Raw genomic sequence first — 18,968 nt, 5'->3', positions numbered from 1 at the left:
GTCATTTCACTCTTCACAGAAGTTTTCACAAAGAAATAATATACAAGGCACACTAAACACTGTCAGGCCAAACACATTCTACTGTTTATTACACATATTACATTCTTAAATAAAAATGCGTCACATAACATTTTTGCATAGATATCTTACAATATACCAATTTAAAAAAGAATTATGAAACAGACCAGTAACAAAAATAAATTTTTTCTTCATTAATAATTTTGTAACATTAACATACCACCATCATATAATACAAATAATATTTTTAAATCTTAAGACTTTTTGTACAGCAAAAAAACTGACAAAGTAATATATATATATATATATATATATAAAAAGCTTAAAAAAAATAAAATGTCAAAAAAAGGCAGAACTGAGGGCTACAAGATTGGGTACTTCTGTGATATATTAGAAATACCAGAGTAGGCCTGAGAGAACGTGACCGAGGGCATCTCCAAAATGCACTTGTCAGACACATCTGGTAAAAGAAAAATTATAGTGCAAAATGAAAGTCCTTCAAGCAATATTGTTTGTTTTTTTGTTTTTGTTTTTTTCTTTTTTTTTAATAGGGAGCATTCATACTTTTTTGTTGTTGTTGTTGCTAAAAAAAAATCCCCCAAACAAAAATCTAATGTGTAGTAGAGAGCAAGAAAAGTTTCAAAGAACAAGAAGGAAAACAGGCCACTTTGCAAAGCAAGAAAAAAAATCTCAGCCTGCATTATTATTTTTTCAACTAGATGTGCAGACATGCCAAACTGAGGCCTTGTTTCTAAGAGAAAAGCTGTCATAGGTTATATGCAGTAATTTCAAAATCAGGTACTTAAATTGGTGCAAGAACCTTCCTGTAGAGGTATGTTAATTAGTTGAAGCATTTCTTACACTTCAGCTTAACTGCATAGGATGCCAATGCAAATTCAATCCAGGCAATCAAGTAATAGGTGCAGCTACAAAGTGATTTTAACTAGACTGATATTTTAACGTAGGGCAGCTTCCCTGGTAGAGACACGGCCTTGGTAACAAAGTAGTGTTTAAACCAGTGTTTTGATCTACTTCTGGAATCTGACAGGTCTGGGGTTTAAAATAGGGTGATGGGTAAAATGTATGTTGCAAAATATAAAGACCAGCCCTTCAGCCAACAGGCCTTCCAGGGACTGCAGGTTAGTTTTTCCTTTCCCCGAGAGCCCAACAATAAAGGCTAAAATTGCCATGTTTCTTTCCATTCTAGTTCCCTTTTAGTGTGTACATGCTAAGCCCTCATCCCCCTCCCTTCCCACCTCCCCTCCCAGTCCCCAAATTTGCAGCCTACTCATTCACAGTACACAGCAACATGTATTTCCCAGCACTGCTGAAAACTTTCCTACAGAAGCTGACATGATTCCTAAAATGCAGTGGCAACAGCAAGTGCCCTCCCTAAATCAAAGCAATAGGCACGGTTGGCTACTACAAACTGTAAGTCAGTAGCTCAGTTTCCTCTTCTGTGTAGGTATATACAGTATACTGTTGTACATCCACACCCACACAGAGACAGGGTGGAGAACCTGTTTTCTGGCAGTATACAGAAGTTAGGACCAAAGCACTTAAAAAAATCATCAAAGCTTCCATTTTTAAAATCGCAGAATTCCAACTTCAATTATTACACCAAAAAATGCCATCAACAAGCATTAAGGAAAACTATAAAACCCTGTTTGAAAAATGACGCCTGCATTCGAAAGTTATCAGGTAGGGAAACTCATTTTTGAGGTGATAAAGGCAGTCTACTCCTGATCTCCACATTTTTATGTATATAATTTATATATACAACCATATCATTATATATGTAACTTATATAGCACAAGTAGCCTTAGATTTCTTCCTCTAAGGGAGGATGAAATTCTCAGCTTTATGAAACAGATCTTAGTACCTGGTAGGTCAGATCCAACAATCCTTACAATGCTAAATCTTGCAATTGAAGCCCATGCACGCTGTGGAGGAGAAACACTGCAGTAGTCATCCCTAAACTATTAATAAAAAGAGACATAGATGTGACAAAAGGAAGAATATCCAAGTTTGATCTGGAAATGACCATTCACGAAGGTGTAGTTTTAATGCTCAGGAAAGACTTTTCACTGAATAGTTGTAGTATCTTGAGAGAAAATTATTTCCATTTTTCATGACAGAGTTAAATAGAGTTATAGTTAAGCATTGTTTTTGTTCTTGGTATGTAGGGATCTTTACAAGTGCAATTCTATCTGAAATCAGCAAAATGTAATTTAAGAGTTTTAGGTTAGAGCATCATCCAAGATATGAAAGCTTAAAAACAGTCTTACTGGATGGAATGACAGAATGTGCCAAGTTCTGAATGAAATCAAGAATAAAAGCCCTTGATCCACCGGGTGCTGGCCTAGTAACATTGAATTATTTACAAAATTTTCCTCTTTTTTATTTTTTAAATTTAAAGATTTTGACATACATTAAGGGAAGAGGCAGAGAAAGGGAAACACTTGAAAAAGTTGGATTTCACCAGTTTTGTCAAAAGTACCAATTATGACCTTTTCGTACACAGAAAAATAAAGTATGTTAAATAGGAGGAGCAACCTTAATGTTAAAGACAGTTAAAAAACCCCAATTGTCTAGGGTCAGATAAAAATGAGGGAGAAAGCCTGGTTCTGTAGATATCAGAACGGTGACAGCTAAGATATACTCAATCACTGCAACAATCATATTGATCAACTCCATTTTAGTTACACATCCTAGTGATTAGTTATATTTTTATGCCTGAAGTTAAAACAGTTCAAAAACAAGGACCTGGGAGCTCCTCTTGCATTCAGGTCCTCCTTCCGCATTGGTGTTTGGTCAGTTCTCGCCATGTATTAAGTGAAAATGTGCTAGCCTAAAAAACAAGTAAACCCAATTCCAAAATGTCTGAGGAAAATAAGAATAAATAAAAAACCAAACCCAATGTTCACCTTTGTAGAAATATGTTGGCTTAGATTTCAGGTCCTGGAAACCATTTTTGAGATATCACATGGGTTCTCCAGGCTAGCAAACTTGTTTCTGTATTATCTGGCTGGTCCCTGCAGCTGTGATGCATCTCAAAGTATGATATTCCTTCAAACTGGTTTGCTAAAGGTTTGATTTTTTTGAAGATTCCCTCCTCTCTAAGTCTCCCTCATGAAGAAACCTTACAAAGTTTAATAAGGGTGAAACTATCAGAATTTGAGAGAAAACCTACAGACCTGCACTACAGTCTGTTCCATCAGCACAAGACTGGGAACAACTAGAACCAGCACACATTTCATCAGAGAGAGTTCTGAAATGAATCACAGAAACACAGAAAAAGTAATATTATAAGGTACTTCTGGAGGTCACCTAATTTAACCCTCTGTTTAAAGAAAGATTAGTTAGATCAGACTGCTCAGGGCCTTGTGCAAGATATTGAAAGAATCTAGAATTTCAGTTTGTCCTTTCTCTTCCTTTGCCAGTTTAGCCAGGTAATGTAATTGTCTAGCCTGAGTAGCTACTGAAAAAGAACAGCTCTGGGATAATGAAGAATACTCTGGACTCTGGAATCTCCTTGGCTGTTAGACCAATCTTTATAAAATGCATGTGATATTTTATGTTGCTCTTTATCTCCTAAGGGGAAAACCAAACATAACGAAGATGCACTAAAGTGTTGTTTCAGTCTAAAAAGCTACTAAAATACAGCATCATGTGGCTTCATATTTGATACAGTATGAACAAAACAATAAATTTTTCAGTTCAAGGTAAACCAGCAACGATCACGTTGAAAAAACAGAATTTTGCTTGCCAGGCCTCAAGCTGGAAGTATAGAAAGCATATTTCTATAAGCATATTTTTATGCAGAGATTCAGCAAATCTGATTATAAAACTATTTATACTGTGGCTTCCTAAATGATTTTTTCATTAGTCAGTTTTCAAAATAGAATCTTGTCTTAAAATATAGGCTGTCTCAGTTAGATAATGGAAAAATCCAGAATAAATAAATTATATCACCACTGAAACATATGAAGATCTGGAATATTCAGTCTGGTTTTGGTGTCCCAATTACAAGAAAATGACTGACATATTGGAGCAAGTCTAGCAGAGAGCCACCATGGAGATCAGGTTCTGGAACATATCATGGATAAAGAGGGGCTGAGAGATATGGTTCAGCCTTAGGAAGAGAAGAGTAAGGGTAGATCTTATTGCTATCTCCAAATACCTAACCAAGATTGTAGAGAAGATGCCAGACTTTTCTTGGAGGTGCACAGTGGAAGGGGCAATGAAAACAGGTTGGAACGTGGAAAATTCCTACTTGACACATGGATTTTTGAATTTTTATTTTTTTTTAACCATAAAAGTGGTTAAATATTGGACCAGCTTGCACAGAGCGGTCACAGAATTTCCATTCTTGGGGATTGTTGACACTCAGCTGGATATGGCCCTGAGCAACCAGCTTTAGTTGGAGGTTGGCCAAGATGGCCTCTGGAGGACCCTTCTCATCTGCATGATCCTATGATTGACTGCTCTGCTCCAAAATGTTATTTAGGTAATCACAAAAACTCACATTTGTTTTAGTTGCTTCTTCTGTGTCCACTATCTTGGAGACTTTTTTCTTGATTTGTTCTCACCCTATAGTTCCATGGCCTTGGAAACCACAGTCTGACTTTCTTACAATGGCTTCTCTTTTGCAAGCAGACGTAAATCTAGCATTGAAGGAAACAAGGTTAAGCTTCTCCTTTCTAAAGCTGGATAACTCAATCTTCAACTGTCACCAAATCGTCTATTTATGGGTTTGCTTCCAAGAAGCCTTACACAGATCCTTTCCTCTACAGTCTGACTCTACTCACAGTTTACAAAGAGAGGACAATTGTACAAGTTTAGCAAGAAGACACAGGTCCAAAAAGGAACCAGCTACACAAGTTTGATGTGCACAGCTTAAAATATCTGCAAAGAAACAAAACTTATCATTGTAAAAAAAAGAAACCTGGAATGTGTCACATTGATTATGCCTTTCCAAAATGGAGACTCCTTCTAAAAAATGCCAGTTATTGTTCAAAATTTTAGTAATGACTAAGACACTTGCATATGAGCACCCAAAACCCCAATCGACAGATTGACTGAGTACACCATATATACAGGTGAAAAATATCTTCCTTTACAAACATAAGAGATGGTTCCAAAGCTCAAATTTTGGCTTTAGAGCTCAAGACCTGCTACAGAGAGAGCCTGAGAAATTTGAAATCTGCTTAGGTCTCTTATCCCCCTTTTTCTATGTTTTTTAGGTTATTTGGATCTGTGATGTAGATGTAGGCCTGCCTTTACAACAAAGTAAACAGATATTTCAGCTTTTTTTTTACCATGGGGCTCTTGTTCTGCCATATCTAAATAAGATGCCAACAAGACCATAAATGACAACTGGAAGTAAATAAACAGTCTTGATTGGCTTTTTCCAATTTAAATAGTGTGGTGCTTCAACTGTCATTTAAAAATTAAGGTTTGTAGACTACCAATAGTGTGTCTAAAGCCAGGTGTGTCCACAGGCCAAAGGAGGACATTTATGCAGGTTCACAGCCAATGAATATCATAGTGGTGGGTTTGAGAGCATACACTTTGGGACACTACAGTAATGAAATTCTAGGATTCTCTTACCCTTTTTTCAATTTAACGCATTGACTGGATGCTCTAGTTTCACAGACCTGAGGTTTCAGTTCCCATCAGACATCCTCCTGAGGGACAGCAGGGGGGCAGCACCAATCTCTGCTCTCTGGTGACCTGTGACAGGATCCGAGGGAATGGCATGGAGCTGTGTCAGGGGAGATTTACGCTAGATATTAGGAAAAGGTTCTTCCCCCAGAGGGTGGTTGGGCACTGGAACAGGCTCCCCAGGGAAGTGGTCACAGCCCCAAGCCTGCCAGAGTTCAAGGAGCATTTGGACAACACTCTCAGGCACATGGTGGGATTCTTGGGGTGTCCTGTGCAGGGCCAGGAGTTGGACTTGACGATCCCTGTGGGTCCCTTCCAACTCAGGATTTTTTGTGAGTCTGTGATCTGGCAGATCTGTATGTTCCATCACAAATTCGATCCTAGGGCCCTCGGTCCCAGTGGAACAGCTGAGTGAAACAGCCATAAAAAGTATGCAAATACAGAAGTAGAGAAATACGAGATTGTCAGCAAGCAGTGCTCTGCAATTTTTAAATGTATACATATATATATGTAAGCATATATATATACACATATAGAGTATAGTTAGTTTTAAATCTTTGGAATAAACTCAATTTTTGTTCTCTCTCTCTTTCTTTCTGACCTTCTTTTCTTTCACTCTCTCTCTCAAGCTCTTATCATGAATATTACATCATTGTCCCTAAAAGATGGTTAGATTTTGGTCCATATTTCATGCCATATGGGCCAGACATCGTATTTCCCCCCTGTCCCCAAAGTGTTCAGTTGACAGTCACAGTGTTTTGTGAAAACTGTGAGGAAAACCAGCATCTTTCGAGTAAACTCAATCTCTCACTGGAACCAGAGGTTGCAAAATGCTGAGAATTCAAGTGCCAAGGATCCTGGTGACAGCTCTTAAACATCTATTCAGTTTCTTGTTTGCTCTTTTTTCCCTTTAGAGTATAGTTTTACCTCCCAAAACATAAATTAAGGGAAATATATAACAGTCAATGAGTCAAAACAGTCAAAGGGCAGTTGGCTAATACAGTATAAAAGAGCAGCAACCATTTGTGGACCACGTGCTATTTTGATTCATTTCTAGACACCTTGTAGGGATGGTCCCAGAATATACAAAATATACAACTTAATGACCACCTGCCTGCTTGCATAGGCCGTTTTTATGGTCCTAAATGCAGTCTTTGGAGTCAGGGCCAGTGTCAAATAGTTTCAAATACAATTTATGGCAATACATTTTTTTGTGTTTTTTTTTCCTTTTGTAATGAAGACTTTAATCCACTTTGAGCCAACGAAATCAAATTATCAATAGGACGGAAGGGTGAGCATGAGACCTCCACTTCTCCTTGATGGTTCACACAGTAGGCCAAAATGGACCTCTAGGTTAGTAATACTTTAGACCAATCATTTGGAAAAGGCTCACTGCTGTATGTAAAATCCCTTCCTTCCTTCACTGTTCACATGGTTACACTTTTTCATATAGGAGTGGCCTACAGTATCAACTTGATGAATGGAGAAGGAGGACTTTGATAATTTCTTTAAAAGGCTAATGCTGAATGAAGCCATTGTACTTGGAAGAGGTTCTCGATTTCCCAGTCAAAGACTGGAGCAGGAGTTTTGGCTTGGGGTTTTTTTGTGTGTATAAGATGCTCAACAAACATTAGCTTTAAATTAAAACATTCTGCAGGTGCTCTTTACACAAAGAAAAGTCTAATGTTTTAAATTGGTTAGTAGAACAGCAAGAAAAAGCAACATAATTCACCACTAAATCACCGTGGGTTGTGGCTAACATGCTCATATGATGTGGAAGGAATCCCATAGTCATGCCTGTGTGGCCAGTCCCAGACTGATATCCAGGTGAAGACAAGGAGTTCTGAAGATCACTTGTTTGTGGAGAAAAGAGAAAAAATGTTTAAGCTTCCAAACAAGCTTTTAAAGTTTTTTGTTCAAAAAATAAACAAGAAGTCCTAGCTATGGCAATAAGGTGAGGCTTACAGAGATATTAGGTGCTGTTTTTTAGGGGTTTATCCCTTGGCTACTTAGCCATCATGGCAGCAGCTTCCAGAGTCCCTAGTGCATATGTTGTGCAATAGCCAAAACAAAAATTAAAATAAAAACAACCAACAAAAATATAATCCTCCATGAAGTCTACATAAACTCAGGCCAAGAAGAGGATATTTGTGTCACAAGTGTCACTCCACAGTCTACTGCCATTAAGGCCACTGGTATTGACTTAAAAGGATCTCAATAGCTCAGTTCTAGGAAGAAGAACCAAAACCAAGACAGATCAAAGTGTCTGTGAGAAGTCTGATGCACTGAACATTAGGAATTCTCAGACAAAGAACAAAAAAACCAAGAGGTTCATTTTGGCTACCAAACTGGGATTTGGTTTTCTAGGTCATTGGTTTCCCCCCATCTATTTAAAAAGGAAGTTAGTGCTACAAATATGCAACTTCAAGACAACATATTCTTCTACTGAGTTGCACTGAGAAGCAAGTTAGATAAGCCCCTCCTACTGCCGTCCACTGCAGGGAAGCCTCCTGTGTTTTCTTTGATTTCCGTTGGCAAAAACAGGAAACAAATCCAAGAGGGATGAAGTACTGTAAGCAATTGTTCTTTTCCACTGACTTCACCACTACACCATTTCCTCGCCTGCATCTTCTCCCATCCAGCTGGGGCAAGGCATAAAAGAACCGATGTACGTATTGAAGTATCACTGGGTGCAAGACAGTGTGAGCATGTGGCCCCTGTACAGAGGATTACACGGGAGCAAGTTCTCTTCTCCTGTAAGGTAGCACGTTGTAACTTGAGTTCCACTTTCATCTCACAACACTTAGCCCAGATGACATCTATGCCAAGCTGACTGATATTTAGATGTGTCTCTTCATGTGGAGGGCAAGGTGATCCGACCTGGAAAAACACCTGCAACATAAAGCAATCAGGAAATGAAATAAATATAGGATTTCAGAAAACAGGGTTTCTGCTCCTTCCTTGTTAAGTACAAGAGAAAATATATATCCAAGTTTAGAGACATTCCTTGAGTTATCCATGGATCGCCACCAAACTGTGTGATTGACCTCTGTGACCACAGAGGGCCAACTACCTTGTCTCTTTGGCAGCTAAAGAGACTACTTTTCTCCATTCTCTGTTCCTACCCCTCCCTCTTCTTTCCTCGAGTCAAACATCAGGGAAGAGTGCTCATCTATGCACCTATATTATAAAATCAAGTATTTAGTGTGTGTGTTTGCATATAAAAAATTAAATAAACCAAATTAGTTTTATTCAAGTACTCAGCAACATCATTTTAAAAAACTCCAGCTTTCTCAAGTGCCCAGTACCTGCAACAAGCACCAAAGTATGATGCTAGTTTTGAAAGCTGAATTCTCATTTCTAACTACAAATGGGAAGGAAAGCTGGTTCAGAGTTTGGAGGTTGACAATCCATCAGGCTACTTATCTCTCTCTTTCTCTCTACTGGGAATCTGGGTGCTAATATGTGGATGCTGATGAAAGCTATCTCCCTGAAGGATGTTGACAGAAGATAAAGTATTATGCTTATTTCGTAAGAGTGACAATTGAGAGACAGAGAAGGCAAGGAAATTGTAAATCACACAAGAAGAGTGGTAAACCCAGAAAAAGAAGAAGCCAGGACTTGAGCTTTCAACTTCTATTCTTTATCCACAAAGTCATTTTTTATAATCTCATAAGAAAACATAATGTTTTGACATTCTGAACATGTAGTTGGATCCTGATGAGATGGACCTAGAGCAGCAACTCTAGAGAGCTAGTTGAGTTTTGGGGCTGGTCTAAACATGCAGTTAATGGAGAATAAGGTAAAGCATGAATTTGAAATGAAGCATCTCTATTAACTCCCTTGCTAAAGGCTTATGACTGCCTTCTTCTGAAGTTACTTAATCCACTTGTGAAGTGAGTTAAGAAACTCAGAGTAAAACACACTTACTCCAGGAAAAGAGCAACCCCACAAAGAGTTAATCAGGAATTCGTATTCTAGAACAGCTGCCTTTTTTTTAGTAGGCAAACTGCAGGGCACTCAAAGCAGCAGGAACAGTAGCCCAAATTCAGGCACTTCACAGCACCAAGACATCAGAGTGATCAGGGGAATAAGTTCTCAGGAGTTCAAAGGCTTTTCTTACTTGTCATTCAATATATGCCTTACTCTATCAAGACTGCCAGTAAGCAAAAGTTCTTTGTTGACTTTGTTCCCATTAGCTATGGGATTGAAAGCACCAACCCATTTCACACCCACCATCACAGTGTCATTTAAGATATGTATGGCATGAGAGAGCAAACCACGGGACAAGCAGGCAGTGGTTCTGGCTGTCTACCCCACAGCCCAAAAATGGAGCCTGTCTGTCACAGTGGCAGGACTCAAGACACTTTCAGAAATTAAACTTCTTCTAGGTAATTCAAGTTGAGCACTAAAAAACAGGAGCTTTCCAAGTTCCCTGCAAATCTTGGTTTGTCTCCTTTCCACCCTAAGCCACAAGACACTGCCTTATTTTTTTTAAAAAACATCTACTACAAATATCACATAAAACCCCTCATGCCTATGGTTTTTGAATAAACTGGTTTTGTAGGCTCCAAGGGCACCATGAAAAGCTACTTCCAGAACAGACTTGCCTGACATGTCTTTTCACTGCCCTGCAGATTTAGAGTATAAAACACCCACCAATAATGGACAGAATAATATCCAAATGGCTTATTGTGAGCATCAGGATAGCTCATAGTCAGGCACTGAGTTATTTAAAAAAAACCAGTAGCTGAGTATTTTGTATTTTTCAGGAAGAAGAAGGTAAAAAAACAAACTGAACTACCCAGGAAAAAAAGCCAATACCGAAAGATAAAAAAAGAACACTCAGTCTAAAGGCAAATACCCAGAGGATAAACACCCTAAGAAAGCCTGAGAAAGAGGAGAGCTATAAAAATGAAGATATTTCAAATAGTTAGGGGGTGTTTTCTGTTCTGCTGGAAGTATTCCCCTGCACATGTTACCTATCTGCTTCTACAAGCGGAGATGAGTGATCAAGAGGTGCATTTCTAAGACAAAGAAACATTTCAATAAGGCAACTTTCACAAGAAAAGTCATATACTCATTTTCTATGAATGACCATAGCTCTTCTCATGTCAGCTCTTCTCTACTTACAGCTTACAAGGGGGTTAATACCTTCAGAATGGCAAAAACTAAAGACTCCTAAAGAGGATGGAGGCTGCATTCCTCCAAGGTCCTACATGAACCTCAGCAAGACAGACGTGAATCTGACAATGGACTTTGGGCTTTCAACACAGCAGGCTCCATACAGTCAAAATGCACCCTTGGACCATCATCTCTCTCACCAGTCTAAACTGAGAAAGCAGCGTGCTCTGGCTACAAGGGCTGCCAAAACAAAACAACAGCTTGAGTGGCTGCCAAAAAGGCATGCACCAGCTGGCACTTCAGTCTAGGACTAGTCATAAGACCAGTACCCAAACAGCATGGCTTTTCCTCTCCAATTGCCTCTACTACAGATGCAACACCGGAAAGTGTACGCTGAGTCACACCCCAGCAAGAGCTGTTAAAAATACAGATTCAATACATTGTTTCACATCAGTAACCACCATATTAGCATCTAGTATATTTTTCAGTCCTATAATATTTTATAGCTAATAAAATGGTACCATAATTGCTAGTTTATAGCTAATAAAAGGTACAATACTAACTTTTCACGTTCTTCCACTGACTAATTTGGTTAGTTCTATCTCTTAGTAAGGCTGGTGGATGTGGACAATTATTTTCAACAGTAAAACAGTCCCTACAAAATTTTTGCAGCTAAATCATGCTGTCAAAAAGCCTATTGATTAGTGGGCACATTTTTTCTTTCCTTCTGGGACTAAAGGCAGCAGCAGAAGAGGTTCCACAGGATAAACTGTCAAGGGAAACTCTTCTCTTCAAAAATTAAGAAACAGGAGCTTGCTGGTCTGTAGTCCTGCCCATGAGACAAGACCTTGCTCTGTACCTCTGGCTCTACAACATTTTCAGTTCCAGACCAGCTCTGCACATCATATGTGGGGACATTGCAGTCTTTTCCATCATCCATTCCTGAGTCCAGCTCTTCCTGGAAAGGACAGCTTACGCTAGAATTAGACATCCTAATTATAAAATTCATACAGTGATGTGTGACACATAAATTCCCTGCACACAAACATGATTCCTTCCTTTCTCTTTCTGTTCTATCTCCTTAGCAACACAATACTGCTCAGCACTGAGGCCTCTGAAGGAGAAAGAGGAAAGGTAAGTACAACGAGAAGAGAATATATTGCTCAGCCATCTTTCTTACCAGCTGTGGATTTTCCACTGTGACACGTGTTCATTCGAGTTAAGTGTGCTCTTAGCTTGCTGTCAACAAGGAAACCACATGCGCATGTGCACGCACGAGCAGAGAGGAACATACACCCCAACAGTCTGGCACTAAGCTGCTATCTCCTAAACACATATTTATGCTGAACAACTGAGTGTCACTACCCTGTCAAACTCTTCCCCTTGAAGTGCTGAGGGCTTGCACTGTGTGAGGAACAATCCTAGCTTGTGTTTCTGAAGAGCAAAATTCTTGGGGAATGCTAATGACCAGCATAACCCTGGTGTTTGGAAGGCACTAAGGACTTGTACACTGCTTTCCATATCCCTTTAGTTGATTCTCCTTTATCCCCTGCTGCCACCAATCCACACAGCATTTGCAGCACATACGATGTTAGTCAAACCAGTGGTAGTTTGCCAGCTATAACTAACCATGTAATCTGTGGGTTGCATAGTGTTGTGTTAGGGCTGGAGCAGCAGAAGAGAATCACGTCTTATCTCTTTTGTTATAAAATTGACCTGTACACAGAGGACATTCATCCCCCTTTGACAACAGCCAGAAGGTCAGACAGACAAGCACATCTGAAAACAGCCTTGGAAGGGAACTACAGCCAGACTGTGTGAACAACATTCCCCTTTGCTATTTGAATCACCCCCTTCATGCTCTGATTGCCAAGATACAGCCTTCAAATCTGAACAACAGGCATAGGTTTTGTGCTACATCATTTTTGTTAAAAGAGCTCAAATAGGCTCCTTAAAATGTAACAAGCTGGCCACATCTACTGTCAATAATGGTGTGTGCAATAAAGGGTAGCAGTTCAAATACAGAGAAATTGTTCCCCAGCTGGAACCCTGGCTCAGGAAGAGGCACCTTTAACATTGAAAGTCTGCCTAAACAGCTAAGGACAGTTTTAGGCTCATGTTTCAGTGCTCGCCTGAGGTGACATCTGCAATAGGTGGTAGTAGAGAGATCTGGGAATGAGAAAAGAAGGAAAAATAGTAGTATGGCAGAATGGAGCAAAAGAAGAACAGGCACTGCCACTCTACAAACTTGCATCAACTAAATGGGAGAGTAAGGACAAATCTGTCTCCTATCACCACACACAGATGGTATGGGCATGTAGTTTAACAGTGCACAATCCCCAGTACTCTTAACTTTATTAATAGTACTTTTCCTTCATCTACAGATTCAGCAGAAGAGCAGAAAATGCATTAGATGATTACAGGAATATATCTCTTGACTGCAGTGACTGAGTTTGCTGCCAAAGAGGAAAGCTAGATAGGAAGGGATAATATGTGGAGGGAGAATAATGAACACTTAACAAAGGGCTGAAAGAGATCGAGGAGTTGAAAATACTGACTGTATTTCTTTAGCTTTCTGCTAAAACTATTGCTTGTCCTGACACAGAAACCCTGGGGCTTTGTGTGTACATGTGTGTGGGTATTTGTGGGGCCACGATGGTTTCTTCTTCGGAGGAATGAAAAGAGAAAGGCAATGCTTTGCATCTAAAACAGAACATAACTGTTTTTCACAGAGGTGCTTAAACAAAAGCAGAACTGCAGAGGTCCCTACTTGGTTTATCCTGTCCCTCATTCTGAGCAAACAAAAGATAATCCAGGGATAAAACAAAAGATAATCCAAGAGGAAGCCCTCCGTGGGGGAAGGGGAACGGGAAGAGGGGAGACAAGGGCAGAAGAGCACTTAAGGAGATGAAGCTCTTGGAAAGGCAGGATGTGAAAATGATCAAATTTCCTTCCCATAAAAGGATGGGGTCTCTTGTTTATGTCCCACACATCCTCTCTCCACGCATATTCTCTGTTGGTCTGGTGTACCCAGAGGCTTCCTAGAGCCTTTATTGTATTACAAAACATTTCCTTATCACAGCCGAGAACCTTAGTGCTGCATTAAAAAGATGGGTAATTTTCTTAAGCCTCTTTTAAAAATATATATAAATAGGATTAGCTGGATAACATGTTCAGATGCAAGCACATTATTTGATTACTCAATAGTGGATCTAGGTTTCACCCAGGGCACTGCCAATCTTCAGCTGGGGGGGTGCGAGGGGGAGCAGTGCTCATTGTTCGATCCTGTCAGTGCTGTCAAAAGTCATTACAGGGCTAATTGCCTTTGCTCCACCCTGATTTCTTATCATTTGGGATTGGGGATGTGGAGAAGGGTATCCTTTTGGTTTTGTTTCTAAATTCAAAGAACCCAGCTTTCAAAAGCACTCAGCACCAAGCAAGGATGACCAGATTTTTCAGACAAGCTCGGTGTTCATTGAAGTGGTAAAAAACTGTAAAAAGGAATTGGCACTGAGTGGCCCTAACCGAGGCTCTCACTGGGAGCTGCTGGGTGCTCAGCTCACACCTCATTTCTGAGTGCCCAGAGGAAGACTGTTGCATGTCAGGCTCTTCAGGAACCTTGGCTCTGGGCACCTGTCAGGATTTTAAATCTGGGCCCACACAGAATGAAGGTGCAGAGTATTTCCCACTTCAAACAGATGTCAAGGGTGAGATTTAAAACTGTAAGAAAAGATTCACTAATTAGCAGAAATGCACAGAGATCACTGATCTTACACAAAACAACCTTATGAACTTGAACTCTAAGATATGTCTAAATCACTCTTGTGCTTTTCAAAGTGGTGCCCTTTTGTCATCTGTTATTGACTCTCCCCTGCTACATTCTGAGGGTTGAAACAGGTTGGACTCTGTGGTAAGAGAAGACAATGATCATACAGAAATTAAGTGCTTTTTTCCTACAGGTTTCCTATAAATTTGGGGCACAAGAGCCACACACACTCCCCATCCCTCCTGCCATACACTCATGTTTTTGTGAGGCCCATCAGTTTTGCGAGGCCCACCCTGCCAAAATGTGGGCAGCCAGCAGTGGTGCTCAGGTTAGTTCTGGAAGCAGAGCAAATAGAGGGAGCTCTACCTTTGTGAGGGCACCAGGCTCACAGGACCAGGAGACAGAAAGCTTTGGAGATGCTTTGTAGAGAGGTCCATCACTGAAATAGTCTAAGGCCCTTTGGATGTCCTTTCTGCTTTAAAAGTATTAATAAGAGCTGCTCTATGGACTGAATCCTGTGCCCACAACAGACACCAGCAGGGTTCAATCAGACCTACACCTAGTTCCACCCACATTTTTCTCTGTGCTGTGGGATGGAAACAGCTTAGGCTGCTTAGGAAGTATTCCCCATCTGCCAGCCTGCCTGGCCACCGAGGCAGAGAAGACAGGGGAAAAGTGGAGGGCCTCTCCTTGGTTCAGGGATTGAGGCAGTGGGACAGGAGGACAGAAGGGGCCTCTCTCTGCTGGGAGACAGGTCTCTTGTCTTGGGGAGCTGGCAACTCCATACCAGTCACAAAACTCTCTGTTTCTTGAACACCATATTAGGAAGCTGCATTACCTGTCACAATGGTTGCATTTAAAGGGCTTTGCACCCGTGTGCTTTCTGTAATGCCTTGTGAGCTCATCACTCCGTGCAAAACGCCACTCGCACCCTTCCCACGAGCACTTGTAAGGCTTCTCACCTGCAGAGGGGAGGAGAGAACAGTCAGTGTGGCAGCAGGATTACTGAGTACTCAATTTGCAAGCCCTCTGTTATCCCACCTTGCCTCTGACCCATTAGAGCAGCTTAGCCCATCACACAATTCATGGCCAGTGTGGGATGGAAACAACTTAGGGCTGATGATGTATTGTACTGAGGATAGTTCCAGTCCAAATTTTATCACTGCTAAAATTCTTGCACAATCTTATTTCCCATTTCTAACAAAACCAGGCAATTACCCTTCAAAGAAACCCCGAGAATGTTCCCAAATGTCTATGCAGCTGTGTGGCTGAAGCTTGAGTCTCAAACAGCTTTTCAGTTTTCTCTATCCTTGCCAGATGAATTACTGTGGTACTTGAGTGACTGTATTAACATCTGAACATTCTGCAGATGTGCACCACTCCAGAGTGACAACCACTACTGCATTGCATGCTTTACCCTGAGTCTATTTACCCCTTGCATGTTCCCCCCAAGCATTCATGCCTGCTGCCCCCAAGGACTGCACCTTCTTTGGTCGCCTCTGACAACAAAAACTGTTCCTTGGTTCAAGAAATCATGTGTCAGGCAGCAACTGCGAGAGGATACGTTTTTTCCTCTTTAAATCAGCTGGTCCTCCAGGTTTTTTGCACAACACCTTTATCAGATGTTTCTGCCTCAAAATATTAATGGTGCCACTGAAGGAAGTGGAACAGTGCAGTTGTAAGACAGGAGAGATTCTAGTCTGCTGGTAGGATTTGGACTCAATGATCCTTGTGGATCCCTACCAACTCAGGAACTCTATGATTCTGTGTTCACATCTACCTATCTTCTAATGCAAATCAGTCTCCATGAATCAAAGTCTGCCATGGTGTAACATCTGCGGAGTCTTAACACCTTCTGATGAAGAATTCCAAGGTCTCATGACTCCCTTTTTCTTATTCAGTGCACATGCATTGGTGTGCATTCAAATTTAATATCTTCCCCCCCAGGACAAATGCTCCAGTGCATCTCCTCCTATATAAACTCCACATCACTCTTCCCTATGCAATCAGGACCGTATGGATGCATTAGGAGAGAGCTGAGATAAAATGCAAACAAGAAATCACTTTCACTACCAAGCTTCTAAGATAGGAATTATAAACAGAGAAGGGATTATTACGTAATTTCTTAAAATTGCTAAGAAAGCGATCTTAAAAAACCCACCATGGACCACACTGAGGCTGCAGTCTGTATGACCCCCTAGGCCAGTCACACGAAACAATCACTTGACCACAGCAGACAGTGCAGAGACACAGATGTCTATATTTAGTGTGTCTATTCAGCAAGAAAAGGAGTGAGATCTGATTATGGGAGACCAATGTATTTCGTGGTGACAAACTGGAGAGGCCAAAAAAGCAAGAAAAGTGACAAGGGCAAGAGAAGTGTATCAAAGTACATGAAAAAATGCCATTCTCACTCATGAGTGAGTTTCTGTGGACTTCTTTTGCACAGGCAGCTCTGCTGCCCAGTGGTCATCCCCCCCAGAGAGAACAGCAGAGTGGGTTGAGACCTTAATTGCAATTGAGTCATTTTACTGGCCTCTGAGAAGCTTCTTTGGCTCAGTAGTTCAACTGGGGTGAAGCACTGAAGAGGGGGTAGCAGCTGGCAAGACTACACCAAAATATCCATTTGTCCCACAGTCCCTGAATGCAGAAAGGCCAGCCTGGATGTCTCTGTTGTGTGTCACAGTCCCCCATGGGAAAATGTCCAACAGGACAACGGACTGAGCCAACAATAACACTACCCCACTTAGAATTGCCTGCCTGGTCATCTCTGCAGACTTGCTTCTTGTTCTTTTACTCCTTGAATAGGATTTCTTCAGGAAAATAAAAAGCAAGAAACTTCTTGTTAGTGAGCCAAGTGCTAGAGTCTTATTTCTGGGCTGGCTACTCAACTGTAACTGAAACACCGTCACCAGTGCTGGCCCCAAACGCTAGAACTGCAGTTGCAGCACTGTCCCCATTAGCCCTTGACACCCTACCTGGCATCCTGCATCTGCTCTCCTCAGAGAAGAGGGATTTCCCCAGCCCAGGTTCTTTGCCTGTGATGGTGTACCGGTTTTGTCTGAACAGTTCATGCATTATTTTTAAAAGCTGTCAGTAAATAAGCCTCAATGATAACTCAGCTTCCTTGGTTCTCTGACGCTCTCTAGTGCCTACATTAGAGTGGAGACAGCAAGGCAGACAAAGTGCCTTGCAGCACATTTGCTGCACATGCTGCAAAGCAAACGCAGAAGATGACTGCTCAGCCAAATCTGGCAGGTACAGCGAGTCTGAAGGATACAGTCACCTACAGAGCAGAAGGGTGAAGGAAAAACATCTCGGGCTTTCTGTGAAATTATTACGCTATTGGGACTGAGGTGGAGTTTGGCTTGTTAACATTTGTCAGGAGCTTTGAAAATGTACAGTGCTATACATAGGTTACGAGAGACAGAAATGCCAGGCACGACTACTGGTAAACCCACAGGATGCCACACATCTCTGTTACTTGCTGCAGGGACTCCTCTCTCAAATGTTCTAGCTCTGGCCTTGCACAGCCCTGAGCTGAGTTTTGTTTTCAGATGCTTTTCCTCTGTAACCCAAGCCCTGTTCCACAAAATGTCAGGCAGTACTTCTTTGTGCTCCCTACAGCCTGCTGGCATACTGTGCTCCAAGTGGCACAAGATAAATGCAAAGGAGCACAGTGACCTTTAAAGACACGTCAGACAGCTCCTTGACCCAGAGACCTCAAAGAGGTTAGATTTCCTGCCCTCCTGCAGCTACTCAAAAGCACATAAGGGAAGGGAGAGACCTGCCTATCTCTGCACGTGAAGACTAAGAAAAAACCGCTCCTTTAATGGCTGCTTTCACCTTACGTGATGATGAAACAGAAGTGTATCTTGCCAAAGTGAACATATGTAGATGAGAGTGAAGAAGGAGGGTCCTCCTGCCTCACTACTGGCAATAGCAGGGAGAAAAAATGGGAAGGATCCTTTCCATGTGCTAGGCTGTTGTTGCAGAGCATTAGTGAGAATAAAAGAATAGATGATGAATTCCCTTCTGCTGAAGGCAATGGCAAAACTCCCACTCAATTCTACAGGACCAGGATCTCACCCTTTTTAAGAAATTAATTATGAACTTCAAAATCCACTGAAAAATAGCAATATCAGAAAGCTGTGCCACACTGACTTTTTTCTAATTCCTCAAATTAATAACCACACTTAAAACCCATGCCTGCAAGCCACTCCCAGGAAGGAGGCTCTACTCCTTAGGTCACCTTTATTCAACACAAAGATCTGTGCAGTCCTTAAACAACTACATAAATCCGCATTTATATAAATGCATTCAATGGAGGAGGCAATGGTCATCCAAAAAGAAGCTGATACCTGGGTAGGCAGCTGTTAAATACTCAGCTCTT

The 18,968-nt window shown here is 41.0% G+C and overlaps 1 protein-coding gene across 3 annotated transcripts in view; it reads right to left on the bottom strand.

The window, feature by feature from the left end:
- Window positions 1-5,941: 5,941 nt before the first annotated feature.
- KLF7 (Kruppel like factor 7) overlaps window positions 5,942-18,968 on the bottom strand; it is a 61,749-nt gene continuing 48,722 nt past the window's right edge. Inside the window, exons 3-5 of one of the 3 annotated variants that reach the window (XR_001920527.1) lie at window positions 15,414-15,537; window positions 7,651-8,577; window positions 5,942-7,538 (exon numbers count right to left, since the gene is read on the bottom strand). Coding sequence is in view for 2 of the 3 variants with exons in the window: in XM_008931091.2 (XP_008929339.2) it covers window positions 8,526-8,577; window positions 15,414-15,537 (176 nt within the window). In the remaining variant the exon portion in view is untranslated. Of the gene's footprint in view, window positions 8,578-15,413; window positions 15,538-18,968 lie in introns of all 3 variants that reach the window. The other 2 variants (XM_008931091.2, XM_029959537.1) reach the window with 2 other exon arrangements.

Source organism: Manacus vitellinus, unplaced genomic scaffold (genome assembly GCF_001715985.3).
Source record: "Manacus vitellinus isolate BGI_N305 unplaced genomic scaffold, ASM171598v3 scaffold_20_pilon, whole genome shotgun sequence".
NCBI classification, from domain to species: domain Eukaryota; kingdom Metazoa; phylum Chordata; class Aves; order Passeriformes; family Pipridae; genus Manacus; species Manacus vitellinus.
Note: the sequence above shows the minus strand (reverse complement) of the source record. Positions and strands in the feature narration are given on the sequence as shown.